This window comes from Chironomus tepperi, unplaced genomic scaffold (genome assembly GCF_022539635.2).
Source record: "Chironomus tepperi strain 1889 unplaced genomic scaffold, CSIRO-AGI_Ctep_v1 contig_161, whole genome shotgun sequence".
Lineage (NCBI taxonomy): Eukaryota > Metazoa > Arthropoda > Insecta > Diptera > Chironomidae > Chironomus > Chironomus tepperi.
In genome coordinates, this window is record NW_027226283.1 from 2,320,144 (window position 1) to 2,341,413 (window position 21,270).

Here is a 21,270-nt window from a genome sequence, read left to right on the forward strand (position 1 = left end):
ATCACAAGATTCGCAATTTCTTATACATAGTATATGTTCCATATACAATAAACTATTCCATACCTTTGAGCTTTAAATCAGCAAAACAAAAAATCAACATTTCAATTTTACATAAAGCCTTTAAACATCTTTATAGTAAACGTGAGTAACAAACTTACTCATACAGACTTATTTATCATGAAGAATACGTATTTGATATAAAATGGATGTTTATTAAAGAATTTCTTTGTTCTTTATATCGTATTTTAGATAAAGATTTAGAGTTTTTTTTGGAAATTTTATTTAGTTTTGATTAAATAATAATCCAAGAAAAAGGGTATTCGAGTCGCATAGATTTAAGCTATATAGCAAGCTCTTTCAAAAAAAAGCGTTTTAGTTCTCTTATGATAAGCAATCATATTTTGCTGCTTTAACCTCCTGTTTATTTTATATGTTTCACGTCTCCTAAATATATATGTTTATGCTATATTTTCTTAATTTTTTTTTCACTTTTTTACGTAGGAAAAGAGCTCGAAGCGCACATAGAGCATGACAAGGAAATAAATCAAGATGATGTTGCTCCGCCATATCTGTCGCAACACTACGTTATTCCGGCGGGATGGAATTATTTACCTGACGATAAGCCGACTCACATTATGGCATTTTTAATGCCACCACCATATCATTCAACAAAGCAGCTTTTGCTAACATCTTCAAAACAGAATTCGATTGGAAGCACCGTAACAAATAGTAGCAATAATAGTAATATTAATAATGATAACAATAACGATGAACATATGGCAAATAAAAACTACTTATCACCATCATCGATACTAAAATACACAACACAATGCTCATCTGAGTCTGATGAGTTTGGCTTCGACATGCACAGTGTAGTGTCAATGGAAATTTTAGAAAATCAAGATCAATATAGGCAATCACTAAAACGTTCTACGAAACAAAAGTTGACAACATTTGTTGAAGCAAAAAATCAGGAAGTTTTACGACGAGTAGCGGAAATGCAAGAAATGGTTGAGAGCTCTCAACAATACTTGAATGAAAATCACACTACTTATGAGAACGGATTTATGAAAGAAAATGGAAATGTAAATTACTGGCGAGAGACGTCAGTAGATATTGAGAGTGATAATGAAAGTCAATCGGGTAATAAGCAATCGATAGTCGATGATATAAATACATCCATTCCAACAACATTAATACAAAATGAATATAAACCGCCCATAACAGAGCCAATAATTTTGAAACATAGTGATTCACTTACACTCCTCGCTGAGACAATAAAAAACGATTTAAATGGAATAAATAATGGTTTAAATGCTATTTACACTCCATTTGATTATCATTCAAATGGAAGTAGCAGTACAGCAAATGACACAAATAGTACAGCGCCGTCATCAATTTCAAATACACCGAAAGTTCAACGGCGGCTTAATGGTCTAAGCCAAATTATTAGTGATTTGCAAGCACTAGGAAATGATTCAAGTGATTGTGATTCAGAATCATTGAATAATTCTCCTATTCATCGGAACGGAATTTCTCAAAATAGCAATGACAATCTGGAGCATTTAGAAAATCTAACAAATCCTAAAACATTCAAAAAAATACGAACTAGTTTTGGTCTACATTCACCAGATTCATTAGGAGATGCAAAAGATATGAATCTTAAAGAATATTTGAGGCAGTTAAAGGAAGCTAGCACCAATGACAATAATACAGGACAGGATTTAGCTGCAAAGAAGATTGTAGAACTCTATGGCTATGAAATCGGTGAAGACATGATTGAGACAGATCCAGATTTAATTGATCTTACATCAATACCTCCGCCTCAAACACCTGATGAGCTCGACATTCCAAATAATGTATTAAGTATTCCACCAACAGGATTTGATGATATTGACGGAAAAGGAGGACAAAATTCTCAAGAAGGTGTTGAATTGGAGGAATTTTTAAAAAAGGTAAGAGTTGAGCCCCCAACAAAAATTGTTACTACTCCTGCTGTTGAACTTACACCCGAAGAAATTGCCCAATTCATAATTCCACCACCGCCAAATTCAACAAAAACTACATCCATCACCACTCAATCTGTGTGCAATAATAATAAAATATTTCCATTATCATCACCAACTACATTACCGTTAAATGATAAGTCAATATGTGTAAAACCGATTCCACCAACGAAACCATCTCCATTATCGTCACCCCTTAAGCCAGTGCCGTTACCAAAACCATTATTTAATAATAATAGTCATACATCGAATGCACGTGAAAATCAAAATTGTAATAGTTTCTATGATAATCATCATGGTTTAATGAATTGTTGTGAACATTCACACAGCTTACCACCGATGAACATTCCACCATCACTGGAACAAGGCCCCGGAACGCCAGAAAATAATGTAAAAAATAAAGTAATGATGTTTAATAATGGACACAATAATGGTAGTTCTAAAAATCCATTTGATTATGCATCTGTGGATCGTAGAGTAAAGTTTTCTTGTTGCACCAAACCTCCAACGATTGTTAATGGCACTAGTACATATACAAATGAAAATATGAGTAGTAGTGATGATAATGAATCATTAAAATTGCCACCAAAGAGAAATCAAGGTAATGGTCACATTTGTAATAACGGAAAAGTGCCAGATAGACCACCAAAAAGTATAAAGCTCCAATTGCGATTAAATTCTCCTGTTAAAACACCACCAACAATAAATTCAAATCATAATTACGGTCCCTATAGTCTATATAATAACACCGCAGATAACAGCACACCGCCATCACTTCCGCCACGCATAAATGAAAAATCACCACCACCAACAGATACCTTACGAAAACCACCATTACCATCGATTCCACAAAAGCCAGCTTTATTTTCATCATCATCAAATTCTCCCATGGGATCACCTAAAAGTCCAATACCATTTTTAAAAAATGGTAGCACAAACTCATCTCCCATTCGAACAGTTGGCTCTCCACATTTACATCATCGTCATTATAACACATTAAGAGAGGGAGATAGAACAATGTTTAATTTCAATCAAGCGATTATAAATAGTGGAATGAATCCCGTTATGTCACCACCAGCCATTATACGACATCAATCGAACGGATATTGTGTAGCATCATCACCAAATGGATATGACAATAAAGACAAGATTCCCTTGTCAGTGTTGTGTTCACCACAATTTTCGCGCAAGTCATGCAATCATTTACAATTACCTGGTAGTCCACAGTTAGCAAATAGAAATGGCCATGTTATAAATATTGCAACACTTATGACGAAAACCAGTATGGCAATGTCTGGATTATTAATGAAATTAGATCAAGTTGCTGTATTATGTACAGATGCACAAAATGCTGGTGGTGGACAAGAAATAGATGAGGAGAAGTTTCAGTTAGCAAAAGATGAACTAACTGAAGTTTCTTTAAACTTAGTAACAGCATCCAAACTCTTAGTGATTGCAATGTCTGATAATAATGCGCAAAATCTCCCCGAACATTTGACAGCTTGTTTGACAGCCCTTAGACGAATAACTGAACTTGGACAAGATTTGGTGAGATTTACTACGGCACCACTTCAAACAAGAAATATAATATTAAAAATACACGATGTAGCATCAAGTTTTCGTGAAATGGTTTGTGTTCCGCTTGGTCCAAGTGGTGCAGGGCAGCTAGCATTAAATGCAAATTGTTTAGCAAATGTACTAGCAACATTGTTGCGTAGCTTAAGGGTATTTTCTCCATAGCATTTAAAAGAGGAAAATACTGAAAACGGCAATGATGATATTGTTGATGATGACACAAAAGTTAATGATTTACTAATAGAAACGAGTACGGCTACTGCAAGAAATCATGCTAATAAAACGTTAGCCAAAGGCAGTTTATTCTGTTTTCTCTGCATCAAATAATATTTATAATCAAATTTTATAGTAAAAGAAACGAATAAAAAAATTATTAAACATATGAAAAATAAATGGTAAACTTGTTACATGAAAAGGGAATTGATTCTAATAAAGCGAAAGGATTTCCATTCTCAACCTTAATGTTACTAATCTTATATAAACTGTTTCTTTGAGAAACAATTAAATAAAATGAATGATACAGAAAATAATTTTCAAAAAAAGTAACCAAAAATTATTTACAAAAAAAAATCATCCATTAACAATTAATGGTCTTAAAATTTAAATTGATATTGTTAAAAATTCAGTTATTATTTTGTTGTGTTTTGAAGCAAGTAAATCATTTATTACCTAGAATAACCCAAAAATTTAATTTCTGAGAAGCTTTCATTTTTTATTATTACAAAAATTTAGGATAACTAGCTTCTTGAGGGGAACTAAAACATGTTGACTAGTCATAGTATTTATTAATTTGTGTATTGCCTTTTTTTATTTTCAATAAATTTTAAGAGCAACAAAAAATTTAAAAATTTCTAACAAAATTTCAAATCACAATTTTTCTTTCTCATTCATCTAAAACCTTAATTTTCGCAGTGTTTTGCCAAAATGATCTTTAAAATCTGTAAAAAAAAAATATATCAAAAAAGTAATGTGGCATATCTTGATATAAAATATAAAATATACATTAAACACATTTACACAAACACATTTACAAAAGATACACCAGAAATTAGAAATAATAATTAAGCTGACAAATAACTGTTTGTATACTAAAAAAATGATTATGTTACGAGTAATCAATGACCAAAAATTAATTTCGAAACAAAGTGAATTTTTTTATAGTTATTAAAACACAAAACACACATGCAAATAAAAATAAATATCATTAAAAAATTATCTTCAGTCTCAAATTGAATGAAATTTTTTGGAATAATGGGCTGATATCACGCCACGGACGAGTGAAACATTTTTAAATTGGCTTCTACCTATTTCTTTATCTATTTCAATTGGAAGATAAAAATATTTTGTGGTGATTTTCACACAATTGAAAAAAGAAAAAGAGACAAAATAGAATTTTTGGCATCAATGCTGATTTCCTAGGATACTTTTCTCGGCGATTGATTATACAAAACATCTATATTTTTCTGGGTATTCTATTAAAGCAAAGAAAATGTTTTTTTTTTTTTTCATTCCTGCATCTTTATGATTTACATAACAAGGCATTGACACTTTAAATTTTTTCATTCGATACAAAGACACAATTTCAATCAGAAAGCTAGAATTTTCCATCCATTTTCATCTGAACAAAAGAAGTTTCATCTAGATGAAATTAAGTATCAAAGCCTTGGTACTTAGAAAGTAAAGTTAAAGGAAATAAGTATTGTATTGAAAATCCTTAAAAGCTATAGTAAGGACTAAGCAAAATGTAATTCAAATGTGAAGAAAAATTATTCCTTTATTTATGTTTGCATATAGAAAAGTCACACGAAAGCCAACTTAAAGCTCCAAAAGTATTAAATGATACTGAAATAATGGAATTTACTTAAGAGCTTTTGAGGAAATCCTCTTCAGTCAGAACAATAAATAATAAAAAATAAATTCAAAAAGGAATAAAAAATATTGAGTAAAAGAAAAATGTTGTTAAAAATCAATTTTTCTTGTTTGTTTTTTATTTGTTGAATCAACCAAAAAGAAAAATTGCATAATCAAATGAAATAAATAACAGCTAAAGTTGAAAATATTGTAAGGAGAGCATAACATAAAAAATGAAAAGAATAAAAATATCTAAAACAGTTTTTTTTAAGATACGCTTTTATTCGTAAGTACCTACATACACTGAAAGGAAGAATAATATATACTCACTTATGTAGCAACAGATTTACTTAAATAAAAGCGTATAGAAATGGATTTATTTTAACTTTATGATTTTAATAATTTTTTTGCAGATTGATACTATATGTTAAGTCATAAAATAAATTGGTCAGTAAAGTCTATAAATAGATTTTTAAAGTTATCTGAAATAAAGGTATTTTGTCATCTCATTACAGTAATCTCTGAATTTTTAACATACACATTCGCGTATTGCGTAGTTGTTGAGAATATTTGAAGAATTACAGAAATCTTAATAATATTGTGGATAATTTAATAACACTTATCAGCAAATATTAATTATTCTCTCGGTGCTCTTCATTTGCCTTCCATTATTCATTTTGAACTTAATGTATTATGTCCCGTTATCTACCTTCTTCATTCTCCTCCCAATTTTCATTTTCCTTATGTTATTTATCATGTCTGTAAGGCTAAAAATGTTCTCAGACTAAGTTATAAGGAAATGATAATGCTTCCTTTAAAAATATTTTTCATTATTTCTTCCCAAGCTTTTTTTATCATCTGTTTCAAAGCATTTTTCAGTTATCTTTAAGTGAATAATTTTATGGTATATATGCTTTCCCGAAAAAAATATGTACCAAAAAGTACATAGGTTTCTTGATTAAATTATACTTATTTCTTTTAAGAAATATTCAAAAAAGGTAAAATAAAATCATAATGAAAATTTCATTTATCAAAATCATTAAACATACACCCATACATAGTAATAGTTGATAGAACCATTCATCACTTTCTACTTCTGTATTGCTCAAGATTTAACAAGCAATGTGAAGAAAGTATTTCACAAATCAAAACATTCACACACCTCAATTTCATATCAAAATCAGTGTTAATTAGTTTCCTTATGTTTCTTCATTTTGAGTTGAAACAACCTTTAAACTCTTTTATAATATTCCTTAAAAAGCTTTATAAAGTTAACCTTTTTTCAACTGCTTGAATTTTAAATTCCTTTAAAATTAAAGATTGGATTTTTATTATTAGTTTTTTTTTAAAAAATAAGTTTAAATGTTTAATGTGCCAAATTCCGATCACTTCTACATATATTAGTATTTTTTATATTTATTTATTCTTTTTATATCTTCTTTCACTTGAAAAAGGCTTTTTTCATGGGTCAACAAGCTAACAATTTCCACATCATCATCAACATCATACCCGGTGTGGTATCTATAAGTATTTGTGGCTTTATATAGTACCAAAATAGAGTCTTCAGAATTGAATGAAGAAAAAAAGAGAAAGTGGAAAAGAATGAATGTATGAAAAATGTACCAACATGTTGATATTAACTTGTTTCTATCTCTCTTCAGTTGATGCTTTTGTGTGATTGTTGGGTCGTCTTCGTTATGTTTATCAAAATTTATGTCCATCCTATTTCCATCAAGTGGTATCACATTAACCAGTGATCAGCATTTTATTGGATTTTCATTGAGTCGTGAAAGCGCTTTCATTCTTTTTCTCGTTTTATAAGTATAGAGCATGCTATCGCAAAAAAGTGACAAAAAGATGAAATAAATGTGTCATTCAGTGTGTGATTGATGTCAAACGATAAAAGATGAATTGATGCTTTGGTATGTATACGGATATATACCAAGACTTTTTCTTAAAACATTCGCCTTTAATTTTTCACTATTTGATCGATTTGTATCTGAAAAAATCCATTTATCAATAAACAGCAGTGACAGCTAAATCATTACATATTCAATACATTCAATTTTAATAATATTATAGTCTTCATTTGTCTGTATCCTGTCATGATGTGTTTTCACTCAAATCACCGCTAAAATTTCTTCCTACTTTGTTCAAGTTTTCAGTTTTAGTGCAATTGGCTTAAATCTTATCCACTGCGTTTACCGTTTGTTGCAATATATTGGAAAATCTTGTGAAGTTTATTTATTTCTTTCAAATTCAATTCGAGGTATCGAGATGAATTTTAAACATCGAAAAAGAGACAATCCTATGCGTCACATTTAACAGAACAGAATCATTCGTATTAAAAATGGGTCGAAATCGAGTGGCTGATATCGCAAATCGAAATAAAAAATTATATAATTTAGAATGATCCAAAAAATACTTAATTAGCAATTTACACGGTATAAGCTTCATAAATTAAGATTTCTTATGTGCTGTTGTATCAATATATTTAATTCACCAGTAACGAAACTTACTTAATAAGACGAAATTAGCAAAAAATAGCTTCAATCGATCCTGCACAACCGATTATTTCAAAACATATTTGCAAAATTTTTGAATTTTGGAAAGAACGGATATTACCCTGTAAACATTTAAAAATTCAAAAAATTGTCTGCTTACCACAATGATCTAGATTTGAAAAAAATGTTCAAAAGTTGAAATAATTCAGTATATTATTATTGGGACTTTCTGATGTAATATTAAAGATTCTTGTTTCATCTTACATGTGTAAAAATATCTATGCTTGAATCAATGTCTAACTCGAAAAATTTAATTCAAATGTACATTGACGATTGTTTACATTTTTGACACAAAATTTCATTGATTGAAATTTTATGTTTCTAATGATTATTTTTACTCAATTCTGCTGTTTAATGCTTTAAAAATGTATAAAGTTTATCATTGTGTGTTATAAATTCCATGTTAATTAGTTGAAATAAGAGAAAAATCGTTTTAAAAAAATAATTTTTTTCGAGTTTATGAAGTTAAATAAGTTACGAGTACACACGAGTACAAACGCGAAACAGGCATAAAGTCAAAGAACTAACGTATATTTACCTATAAAATCTTTCTGGAACGTCCAAATCCTCTCAGTGAAGAGAATTTTCACTTTGAAATTTTGTTATTTTTTCAAAAATTTTCATACAAAAATTTACGTGCGTAAAATTTTTCGGTAAACATTTACAAAAATTTTGCAAAAATACATATTTATCCTTATTGTATCGAAATAATATTTTGAGGACTTACTCAGAAAGCCATTTCTAAGAGATTAATGCCAATATGCAACTGTAAATTAGCAAAAACTTTTGTTTCTTTAAAGTCTCAAACTGAATTAGTGCACAGTCAACATTTGAACATTTTTTTCAAATCTAGATCATTGTGCTTACTGGATAATTAGTAACAGTAATCAACTTGGAAATAATAAAATTACTTCGAAGGTTTGTTCAACACTTGTTAACGTTGCTAAAATGGTTTTCAATGCAATATAGTTCTCAGTCCTCCCTTTAGTACCTTTAAATGACTTAATGTATTGATGTATGTCTATTTATGAATATATCACTTCTTATCACGAGATGAGATTGGTTTGAAATTACAAATTATTTGGGGACTTAAATAGTTTCAAATTGCACCACATACCAAAATATTGGTATTTGTAGTTGACAACCCTAGATTTTAGTCAACTTTTTTTTTAAAAAAAAATAAAACTCCAAAATCGCTTTTTTCATTATTATGAAACTTTTCTCTCGACGGCATCGTCAAAGGATCAAAACTTTTTTATTCTCCTGAATGTGGCTTTTGTGAATATAACGGAAAAAAATTACTTTTTCTAAAAGTTTTCAGCATTTATTGATGGAAAACTGAAAGGTAAGTGTAATGAAAGCAGAAATGTGAAAATCATAAACACTTAGCTTTCAAAATTTTTCACCCCATAATAGAATGAAAATTGCACTAAGAAAATGTTTTTTTTTTTTTATAAGCTTAATATACTTATTTCTAGTTGAGTTCCCAAGTGAGTAATATTTTATCAGAAAATTACTCACAAGTACTTTAATGTTTTTTTTTCTTCTCCTTCCATTCTTATTTTATATCCTTTTTCAAGTTTTTTTTTTTCTATTTTTTTACTTTATTCGATTAATGGAAGATATACATTCTTATTTCAATTCTTTCAATGGATATCAGTTAAATAAAGAAAAAGTAGCGCTGTATGAAAAAGAAGGAAAACTTTTAAATTTATGGACTGATAGTCAATAAGTCAACGACCGTACATACAATTATAATGAAAAAATTCCAAAGCTTTCAATAACTACTACTCCTCGATGATGATGGGAGAAAATGAAAAATTCCACTGTCAATATTTTGCAATAGATAGCTGGCGTAATAATAAAAATATTTTTAAAAAATTTCATTTCATTGTTTTCGTCTATACACATTCTATTTTTATTTTTTTTTTTAAAAACGATTTTTAAATAGCAAGGCAATTTTTGATTGAAAATTACATTGAACATATTTAAAACTACTTTGCACCACTTTTAGCACGAATTTTTGGAATAAATTTTTTTTTTTTTTAATTTTTTAAAATTATTTTTAATTATATAACTATTTTCTATGCTGTGATAAAGCTCAGATATCATATTCACACCAAATTTTCAATTTGATAAGATTGAAAAAATCGGTACAAATAAGGAATTGAAACCGAAAAAAATTAGAATTTATTAGGATTATTGATCGAGGGACTTAAGCGCATTTTGTCGTAGCGATCAGTAATTGATTAATAAATCACTTCCAGATCTACAAAACGAGATCCAGTAGGATTCAGGTCACTTCCTTGCCCACGAAACGAGATCCAGTAGGATCCAGTTTACTTTCCGGCTCACAAAACGAGATCCAGATCACTTTCAGATCTAAAAATCAAGATCCAGTAAGATCCAGGTCGCTTCCAGACTTAAAAACCAAGATTTAGTAAGATCCAGGTCAGTTTCAGAACTTAAAACCAAGATCCAGTAAGATCCAGGTCACTTCCAGACTTAAAAACCAAGATCAAGTATGATCCAGTTCACTTTCAGACCAAAAGAATAAGATCCAGAAATATTTAGGTCACTTCAAGACCTAAAAACAAGATCCAGTAAATTCCAAGTTATAAGCCACTACCCGTTACTAAGCCACTGGCTTAGTAAAGAAATTTGACTCAGGAAAAATTCTGTATCCGTTAATAAGCCACTACCAAAAAGTCATTAATTAAACTAGATAAAATAAATTTTCCGATTTTAAATGATATATTCGATTAAAAACAAACTATAAGGACTAGAAGAAATTAATAATTTTTAAGATTTCCATGAAAATTTTCGTTTTTTAAATTCAGGGTACCCTGAATTTATGTTATAAGCCAGTGGCTTATGGTTAAATCTACAGATAAAGTGCACTGAAATTTTTCGATACAAAAATTTTTAACAGTGTAAACAAATTTTTAAGTTCTTTTTTCTCTAAATCTGTTTGCTTAAAGTATATCGTGACCAGGAATTTCGATTAAGATTTTAATAACTATTGTGTTGCTCTCATTATTTAAAGACAAAAGTTTCTGGTTCCTTTTAAAATCAAAATTAAATTTTGTAAACAAACGAAAATTGTTTTGCAATGAGTTGAAATATTAACCGAGAAACGCTATTTTTGATGAAATTCTCATTAACTAGACATGTTTAACAAGCATAATGAGCATAAAAATGAAGCAGATAACAGCGGAAATTGACAAAATGAGTTTTCTGTTGTCAAACATTTGTCTAAATTTGGAAAACTAAAAATGAAAAAAAGAGTAATTTTTATCCATTAACCGAGAAACATTTTTGAATTGAAATAACTCTTTAACTAAAGCTTCAAATTAGCTGATTACTACTCAAAATGATAGATTCTATATTTCTTTTTATGTTAAATACCAAAATGCATATGTAAAGCACTTAATTTTGAAAAATTTTGAGAAAAAGAAAATCAAGTCGAAAAAGTCTTCGGTAGATTTAACCAAGGGGGAGGAACTTAAAAATTTACCTGCATTTACATGCATTTACATGCATTTACCTGCATTTTCATGCATTTTCCTGCATTTACATGCATTTACATGCATTCACATGCATTTACCTGCATTTACATGCATTTTAATAAAACTGGATTTTTAACGGATATATCCATCCTGAAAACCTTTTTTAGTGTGTCCAAGATTTTTTTACACTCTGGTAATAAAATCGAGCCGAAATTTGATTTTTTTTTATAGTTTTATAACCTAGTAATTAAAAAAAACGACAAAATTTGATTTTCTGAAGAATTATTTTCTCCTTATAAGAAAATTAGTTCGAAATTCGACTTTTTTGAGGTGTTTTTCACTGTAGATTAGGGTTGGGTAAATATACGTTTACATGCGTACATTATACAAAAAAATAAACGTATATGTATACTCAAAATCACTAAAAACCGGTAAATGTATGTGATTTTGTTCATTATTAAATATCATTTCTTTGTTTACAATGAGTCTGGATGTTACTTAGATTTATTATGCTCTATTTGTTGGCGCTGGATGTTACTGAATCTTAGTTTTTGTTCATAATAGCTTTAAAAGTTGCTGGGTCTTATTATTATTCTGTAAAATTGTTTAAAAGTTTATTTAATCAAGGAATAAATAGTCCAGGATGGTACTTATCAGAATGGATCTTAAAATACCGATTAAATTGTTCGGTCCAGATTGAGAATATTATCCAGCAACATCCAGTGTTACTATCTCTAACAGACAATGAGTTTACTCACCTAAATGACCGTGTTTATGAGTATACTCAATCATTATAATTGAGCATGTACATTTTTGTAATCATACTCAAGAGTAAGCTTTATGGCTGCTCGAGTATGTTTGCATTTCAATGACATCCAGAACCATTTTACACAAGCTCACTATATAATAAGATCCAGAAACATTCATGATAAACAAATACTTACTAATACATAACAGAGTTGTCAGATAGATGCCTGTGAATAGATGCCTGGCTGTATCATGTTATCTTTTGACTTTGTCTAGGCATTACCTATAGAAAAGCAAACAAATTTGCCTAAGCTTGCCTTGGCAAAGACTATACTTAGGCAAAGGCACTGTCTGTGTAAAGACAATAGTTTTTGCCTATAATAGGTTTGCCTATGCGTAGCAAACCTAGCAAAGATTTTAGTAGATATAATGTTTTTTATAATACTAATGTTTTTTTTTGGTAGAAATGAGAATGCACCTTCTCAAATCTCCGCTAGGTTTGCCTAGGCATTGGCATAACTATTACAGGCAATTTTTAGGAAAAAACTATACAGTGCCTTTGTTTAGGTATTGCCTTTTGCTAGACAAACCTACAACGAGGCAAATATATTTTATATAGGTAGTATCTGTGATGGATTTTTGCCTTTGATAGCAAATCGATACGTATCCAAGTCAATTTTACAGTATAATGATAAGATCCAGTAAATTCTAGATCTATTGATAGCATAGGTCAAGCTTTGTTGACGTGGCAATAAAGAAAAGTAATGAAAAATTCGGTTTTTCTGAGGAATTTTTGATCAAAATCAAGGCGAAATTGGACTTTTTCGAATTATTACTATCTTTTTCAAAACTACTTTTAAACACCAATTTACTAGTTTTTACCGTCTGGTTTTTATCCATAAGTAAGAAAATTGAGGCGAAATTGGTTTTTCCGGTAATTTTTCACCCATCTATAGAAAAATCGAGGCAGTTCCGATCTATTGCTTCATTTTCTATGGTACCTGCATTCACATGCATTTACATGCATTTACCTGCATTTACCTGCATTTTCATGCATTTACATGCATTCACATGCATTCACATGCATTTACATGCATTTACCTGCATTTTCATGAAAAAAATGTAAGTTCCTCCCCCTTGGATTTAACCTTATCGCGAAAAAAAAGTTTTAAAAATCTCAAAAAAAGGCTTAATAACGAGTAGTGGCTTAGTAAAGAAATGTAAACAAATGAAGAAAAATCTAAAATTTTCATGGAAATCTTAAAAATTATTAATTTTTCTAGTTCTAACTGATTCTCAATGTTCAAATATGTCATTTAAAAACGATTTAAATATTTTATCTAATTTAATTAATGGCATTTTGGTAGTGGCTTATTAACGGATTAAAAATTTTTTTCCAGAGTCAAATTTCTTTACTAAGCCGGGTTTCTTTACTTAGTAACGGGTAGTGGCTTATAACGTAAATTCAAGGTATGTTTAAATATCTAAACAAATTAAAATTCAGGTTGTCTTTAGAACAATATTCATATATGTGGTCATGCAGACAACTTCGCCCGAAACAAAACTAACACCCTCACAATTTTGCATTGTTCTCCGTGTAAAATACTAATGATAGTGTTGGTAATTTTCAAAAATTTAACGGTTACTTTTTCATATGACCACATAATATGTATTTATTGGTTTATAATTTACAAATCCAATTTCTATGTCTCTTATTTTTCAATTGTGTAGATCAGTGACATTAAATTTTGCTCTAAAAAAATTTGTTGTGATTTTATTATGAAAAAAAGTTGTAATTTATGTATATTGGGCCAAAGGGAAAAAATGTATTATACCCATGTAACATGAGAAAATTCTAATCGAATATTGTTTTATCAAGTTTCTATGTTTAAATAAAACAAAGTTTAATCTCTTACTTTAGTCTCTTTATTGAGCATGTAAAGTTTTTAACTTATATTATATTTTTAGCGAATTTTTGAAAAAGGGCGCCTAACAATATGCTTTGATCGACTTGTCGGCTGGCAGGGTTGAGGCAACGTTATAAACGAATCAAATGGTTTAAGCCAGGAAAAGATATCAATGTGTTTTAACATTCATCAATATAAAAAAGTAGCCAAGAATTTGTACTGTTGGAATGGGGAAAAAAGAAAAGAAAAAGAAGAACAAACTTAATTTACATTCAAGGCATGCAACACGACACACCAAAACCATAAACAGTAAAGTTCCATTGGGATAAGTAAAAGTAGCAACAATTTACGACAAAATATATGAACATACTTCAAAGTAAAAGAAAACTGAATGTATAGACAGAATCGTGACAATTGAAGACATTTTTAAGCAAATAATATCAGACATCAACAAATAGGGAACTACCATAAAGATGAAAAGACTTCCAAAAAACTAATAAAGAAATACATTAAAATTTTGATGATAGCTATGATTCTGTACACTAAAGGATTTCGAATTTCTGTATTTATGAAATATCGAAGACAATTAAATTGGAAGAGAAGTACTTCAGTCCAGTATTCATTTAATTAGACATGCTAATATTTTCTTTCAATACCCAAACATTGTAATCTTGTCATTAATCTTTGATTTGTTGGTGTCAAGAAAAGGTTTCAATTAGTATACATCAATATTCGTGCATGTTCAATGTAAGATTATGGAGCTACTGATTAGAAATTAATATTTTATTCGATAAAAATAAAAATAGAAATGACGAAAAAAAATGAGAGCACGGATAGGCTAATGATTCACTCAAGGTTTTATAATATAGAATGTTGACATGTCCACATAATTTTATTCTTAGGTTATTTCACTTCTCCTTTTTTGTGGTATATGAAATGACTCATCCGTCGCTTTTGTGTGACACACATGAAATCTTTAAAGATTCTTCGCTTGTAATGTTTAAGGAAGAATGAAAAACGACATCAATTTCTGCAATGACACTTTTGGATAATAATAGCAAGTTACATGTATTCAGATAAGGACTTGGAAAGTTTGTCTGACTGTAAAATATTAGTGATTTTATTAGACCTTTTCTTCCAAATTTCCAAATTTCCATTAAGAAATTAGAAAAATGTAATGATTTAAAAGTTTAAATCAATTTTTCTCGTAAAATAGTACATTTATAGCTCTGTTTTTATATCAACTTGCAGAAGGGAGTTTCTTTGGATGATTTTTTGAAAAATTTTGTCGAGGAACCGATTTTTTGGAAAATATTTCCACTGAAGTGCTTCATATTATTGTTTTAACTAATTTATTAGGCCAAAAACTATCATATTTTTTTAGTTGTGGATACTGAAACGCTGTATTAATTAAGTTATTTTGATTCTTCGGTCAATAACTCGATCACCAAAATCGGAATTTGCCATTTTTTACATACGAGAATCGAAAAATAGACAAAACTAGAAATGCTACAGTTTAATGACTGGTACCAAATGATTAAAAATTCTTAAATCTATCATTTTATGCTCTTAGTTCTGGTCATTATCCATTAATTAAAGAGATATTACGATTCTTCGAAAATTTTGGTGATCGAGTTATTTTTGGGCTTTTTTTCCTAATCCGTGCAGAAAACTACCAAATGAAATTTTCAAAAAACTCAAATTTTCGTCTTTATTTAGCATTTTAATGTTAAGTAACTAATTATTCAGCATGAATTAATGATAGAAGACTGTTTAAAGTTAAATAATTCTATCAAAACATGAAATTAGGAGAGATTTCAATGAAAACACTTTTTAATACTAAAATTGAAATAACCTTGGATTATAAAAGCTCTTTTTCAAAAATTCAACTCATCCAAAGAAACTCTAAGAAGTGAAAGAAATCTTCATATCGGTATAATTAATTTTAGCCGTCTCATTAATTTAAATTTTTATGCTATATTTTTTGCACTTTATTCTATTCTTAATAATTATTTACTACTTCCTGTTTACTTATTCGATGAATTGCTTAAGTGATCAAAAAATTACAAAAGTACTCGTTCTTATCGAGTCACTTCAGCGAATTTTTGTCCTAGCGATCAGTAATTGATTATTAAACCAGTTCCCGACCTACAAAACAAGATCCAGATAGCCTTTTAGGCCTTTCAGGCCTAAAATACAAGATCCAGTAATGTATAAGTCACTTTCCCTATCTAAAAAACAATTCATACAATAAATTTCTACTTCTTAAGAAATGTTTCATGTAAAGGCCAAAAGTTGATTACGTTTTGTACTGAAATCAAAAAATCATTAATTAAAGTATTTATGAGTTGATTTGAAACTTTTAAATGCCCGGCGCTGCAATAACTTTATGGAACTGATCCTTTAAAACCATTCCGAGCTCTATACGATGTCTAGTTAAAAAGTTTTTATTGGCAGCCGACCGAACAAAGTGATTTATTAAGATAACTTTTTTGAAAAAAAATTCAAAAATGCGCTAAAAATGTATGATTAAAAGAATGAGTGGAAAACTATAATGTTAAGAACAACATTCTAATGGATGAAATTATTGTCATTTAAAGTCAAGTATTGCTTCTAATTTTTAATATAAAAATTTCCATCAATCATTAAAGAAGGTAGAATGCTTACACATCAAAATTCCACAATTTTAAATAGTGCAACACTTACAGTAAATCAAATAATAGATATTTTAAAAATAAGATAATATGGATAGCCATAGAATCGTCTAGATGTGTTATGCGAATAATGGACTTAAATACTAATTTTTTGGACAATCACATTTGAGGAATCGCTCATATCCACGAATGAAACAAAATTATATAGATAAATTGTTCTTAGTAACATTTTATTTTTCTTAAAAGAAATCAGGAAATGCTTTTTTCATATTTTATTGACTAATGAAAATTTCTTCCATGGAAAATTTTTATATGTTGATCAATTCTTCCCAGAAATTAGGCCATTCTCATAATGAATCACTGAGTACATCCAAGACAATTGGTGCTAAATAAATATAAACACATGAAAACAGATATTAATACATAAAACTAAACATTTTCTTACCAGTGCGAATCAAGGTAACTAATCCAATGAAGCTAAAAACATTGTTACGGACTTGACGTCTAACTTCTTTGCGCTGATCTTCAGCGGATTGATTTGGTAAATTCATGCGAAACATTTTATTTTAGAAATATTAATCTTTTTTTTTATCAAAAGAAATGTAAACACAAATGCTGTTCAAAATGCTGTCACTAGATAGAATTAACTCCCCTTTTGTACAAATTCAAAAAAGTGCGGGAAAAAATCTATTTAAAATACTAATTTTACTCCAACTAATGAAAGTTTTTTCTTGTAAGATATCTCATACGCATTTTGCTGAAAGAAAATTAAATAAGCTATTTTCCATATTTTCTCTAGTGTCGTTCGAATTTAGTGATTTTTTGAAGTTTTTTTGGCTTTAAATGTATTTTTGGTTATGAGTAAATGTATTACAAGTTCTTCATATTTTGTATTCTTCAGCATTTAGATAGGGTAAACAATCCAATTTTTGTGGCTTTTTCATGCTTCATAACTTTTCACACGCTAATTCTTTTAGGATAATTTCCTCTGTAAAATATTCAGGAAATACGTATGTTTATTATAAGCTGAACAAAATCCTGTAATAACAGTTTTCGTGAAAAACTGGTTTTATTAGTGAAAATAATTTTTGTGGTAATTTTTTTTTTTTTTTGAGTTATTAAAAATTTTATTCTTCGATTGGGATTGATTTACATTATTTAATTATTGTTATTATCGATGAGGTATCATCGATGCAGAAAATGCGCTTTCGTTGGACAAAAATGACCGCATATTTGCTAGGTATATATGGTTTTGGTTTTCTTAATAAAAAATGTCTCACTATAACTAATGTTTTGTCTGGCTGTTGTGCGACACAGTGTGACAATAACATTAAGTTGTGAGGGGTGTCAAAAAAGTAAAAACAATAGAACATAAAAGATGCTGTTATCAACAGCATTCACTTTTGTTTGTAGATCTTGATGTAATTTATCATTGTCTAATTTCTTTACTAAGCATTTATCAGCCCACTACCCTTTTCAGTTTTCGCCACGCATTCAGAAAATTCTTGAAAAATGAGCTACGATTACAAGTAATTGGGAAAGCAGTTTTACTGACTCATTCTTTTGTTAATTTTTTTAGAAGTTAACCGAAATGAATATATGTGAAAAAGAAACAATAAAAAAACTGTGAGGGATATACATAGTTAAAAAGCATTAATATTTATGAACATGTAACATATTTTTCCTGAAATAAATTTATCAAAATTTTATCATAGTAAGCATAGAAAAATTCTAGAATTTTATTAAGAATTCATCTTCTAAAATTTTCTAAATTGGTAGTTTATTTTTTAAATTATGAACAAGATGTATACTAACGAACTTAATAAATCCATTGACTTTACTGACTTGTAAGAATAGAATTCATAACCTTTGTGATTTCGAAATAATTTCATATTTTTGTTTATTTTCGTTCTTTAGAGAGGAGACAATGAAAAGCCTTATAAACAGTGGATTTAATTTGGAACATAAATGTCAATATGAAGCATTGGCATTAAAATTGGAATTTAATAAAATATTTATTCAAATTCGTCAGCTCATTGAAGATTATAAAAACCAAGAATTCCCAGATATTTATGAACATTTAAAAATTATTCGATCTGTAAATCAAATTTTTCAAGAGTGGATGATGTTAAATGTGGGCAACATTTCTGGAACTGTACGGTTTAATCAAGTGGGGTCTCCAAGAGCAAAATCAACTCCGACAAGTAATAAAGAGAGTGTGAAATTTGATCAGAAATTTAGCAGTACTCAAAATAGTTTTGTTACACCTCAATCAAAAGCACATGAAAAAACATATCGTGCCGTTAGACAATTTCATGATACGTTAAATCAATTACAACTACCTTGCACCTCTTATGGGAGTTCAAAGCAAGGAACATTTAGCAAAAAACCAAAATTTAATGTAAGCCGAACACAGTTACCACGTAGACGAATGAATTTTTCAAAATCCTTTATGTGTGAAACACCACAAACAAAATAAATTGTAAAATTAATTTGTTTTTAAATAATAAAATAACAAGGTTTTTGTGAAAGAATATTACCTTACCTTACCCTGAGCCTGAATTTACGTTATAAGCCAGTGGCTGTAATTTCGGTTTGATGGCATGAAATTAGTCGAACGTTTTGTGATTTCTGAAAACTTAATTTTGTTTTGTACACGGTCCAAAAATATCTGTAAACTAAGTGTTAAAATGGCATGAGTAAAAATCTTGTATCTGTATAATTATCTTTTCAATCCAAATACACAATAATCACATATAATTCAAAATATTATTATTATATTTATATTTATTATGGTCCGTATTTAAATTTAAAGACCTTTACTATTCATCCAATTTTTACATGTTTCAAGGAAAAAGCCGTCTGAAAAGTACTTAAACTGTTTCAAATGGCATAAAAAACCTTTTTTTTTTCAATTCATTTTTTATGTACATTTTAGTTTTCTTACGTTCCAGTTGTAACATGGCTATAATTCAAAATATTATTGTTATCAGATACTGACATATTTATATTAAATTAATTAACAAGTACCTTTAACATTTTTATATCACGTTTAATTTTTCTTAGTTTAAAGCATTCTGTAACACAAAAAAAAGATAGTTTATCCAATTTTTTCACTTTATTCTTGGTGGTATTTTAGCATTCTTGTATTATGTAAAATATAAATAGCGTTCACAAGCTTTGCATTGAAAGCTCTTTTACGATTCTTTAGCAATAAGAGAATCCCTTTTTTTCAAGTGGTATATGAAATTGGAAACGATGCGAAAAATCCTACTACATTTTAAAATTAAAGTTAAATAAATTCTTACTCTTTTGACATAGGAAAAAAAATAATACTTTCTAATATGTATAAAGCGCAGTTTTATCTGATATTACAAAAATACTGTTTGTTTATACAAGTGATATTTTTGATCTAAGGACTTAAAAAAAATTACAAAAGTCCTCGTGTTATTGATCGAGGGACTTAAGCGCATTTTTGTCCCAGCGATCAGTAATTGATTAACAAGTCACTTCCAGACCTAAAAACCAAGATCCAGTAAGATCCAGGTCACTTCCAGACCTAAAAACCAAGATCCAGTAAGATCCAGGTCACTTCCAGATCTTAAAAACAAGATCCATATAAAACTTCCAAAAATTTAAGAACTTACTCATTTAACGGATTTTCATAATTCAAACCTCATAACGGTCAAAAAAAATTTCAAGACTAGACTTCTCTAGACAGCCGACCGAACGAACGAACGAACGAACAAAGTGCATTATTAAGCTACCTTTTTGAAAACAAGTTTCAAAAATGCGCTAAAAACCTCAATTCCATTAGTTGGAAAAATTTTTATTTTCTGCACAATATATTAAATTTAATATACCTTCTAACTCATTTTTCTACATTGAATTGATTTTCTCATATCGTATAGAGTTTACTTCCTCTATCATGAATTTGACGGTATATTCGAAGTAATTTTAAAATTTGTATTCATGAGCTGTTTTGATATCAAAACGATTTCCATATTTTCTATCAACATTTATTTTTTTTATCCCTTCCTCAAGCGTTAAAAACTGAGGCAGTGTGAACAAGGAAAGAATGAATGAGAATATGTGTAGATATTTATCTAGCATGCTATGGGATTCATCTAAGACAGAATAAAGAAAAAAAAAATAGTATCAATCGGATAAAATCTTTCTTTAAGTAGGAAATGAATGTAAATTTTGTAATGGATTAAAACAAAAAAAAAATCAAATGTAAGGTTTAGGGTCATTTAATCATTTAAATATTATTAATCTTAGTGCTAAATTGAAGATATTAAACTTTTAAACCCTATAGCTAATTAAATAATCAATGATAAATATTAAAAGGATGATCTTAAAAACTGTAAAAAACATTTGTTTTAAATAAAGTCTATGTGGCTAATTCTGTACAATTGATAGTAAGCATCAATTTTTGGTTATTTATGACTTAAAAA

General features: G+C 28.8%; 1 protein-coding gene and 1 long non-coding RNA gene across 5 annotated transcripts in view; one reads left to right on the plus strand and one right to left on the minus strand.

The window, feature by feature from the left end:
• The window catches only part of LOC139088364 (uncharacterized), a 32,656-nt gene extending 26,856 nt beyond the window's left edge, over positions 1-5,800 (plus strand). For all 4 annotated transcript variants that reach the window (XM_070637560.1, XM_070637561.1, XM_070637563.1 and 1 more), the window contains one exon: positions 502-5,800. In XM_070637560.1, coding sequence (XP_070493661.1) covers positions 502-3,746 — 3,245 coding nt within the window. In that variant the 3' untranslated portion in view covers positions 3,747-5,800. The remainder of the gene's footprint in view (positions 1-501) is intronic.
• Positions 5,801-17,022: 11,222 nt separating this feature from the next.
• Positions 17,023-17,459, minus strand: LOC139088289 (uncharacterized). Its single transcript, XR_011544207.1, has 2 exons — positions 17,259-17,459; positions 17,023-17,198 (listed from the first exon to the last, which is right to left on the minus strand). It is a non-coding gene; the product is annotated as an uncharacterized lncRNA (long non-coding RNA).
• Positions 17,460-21,270: the final 3,811 nt, after the last annotated feature.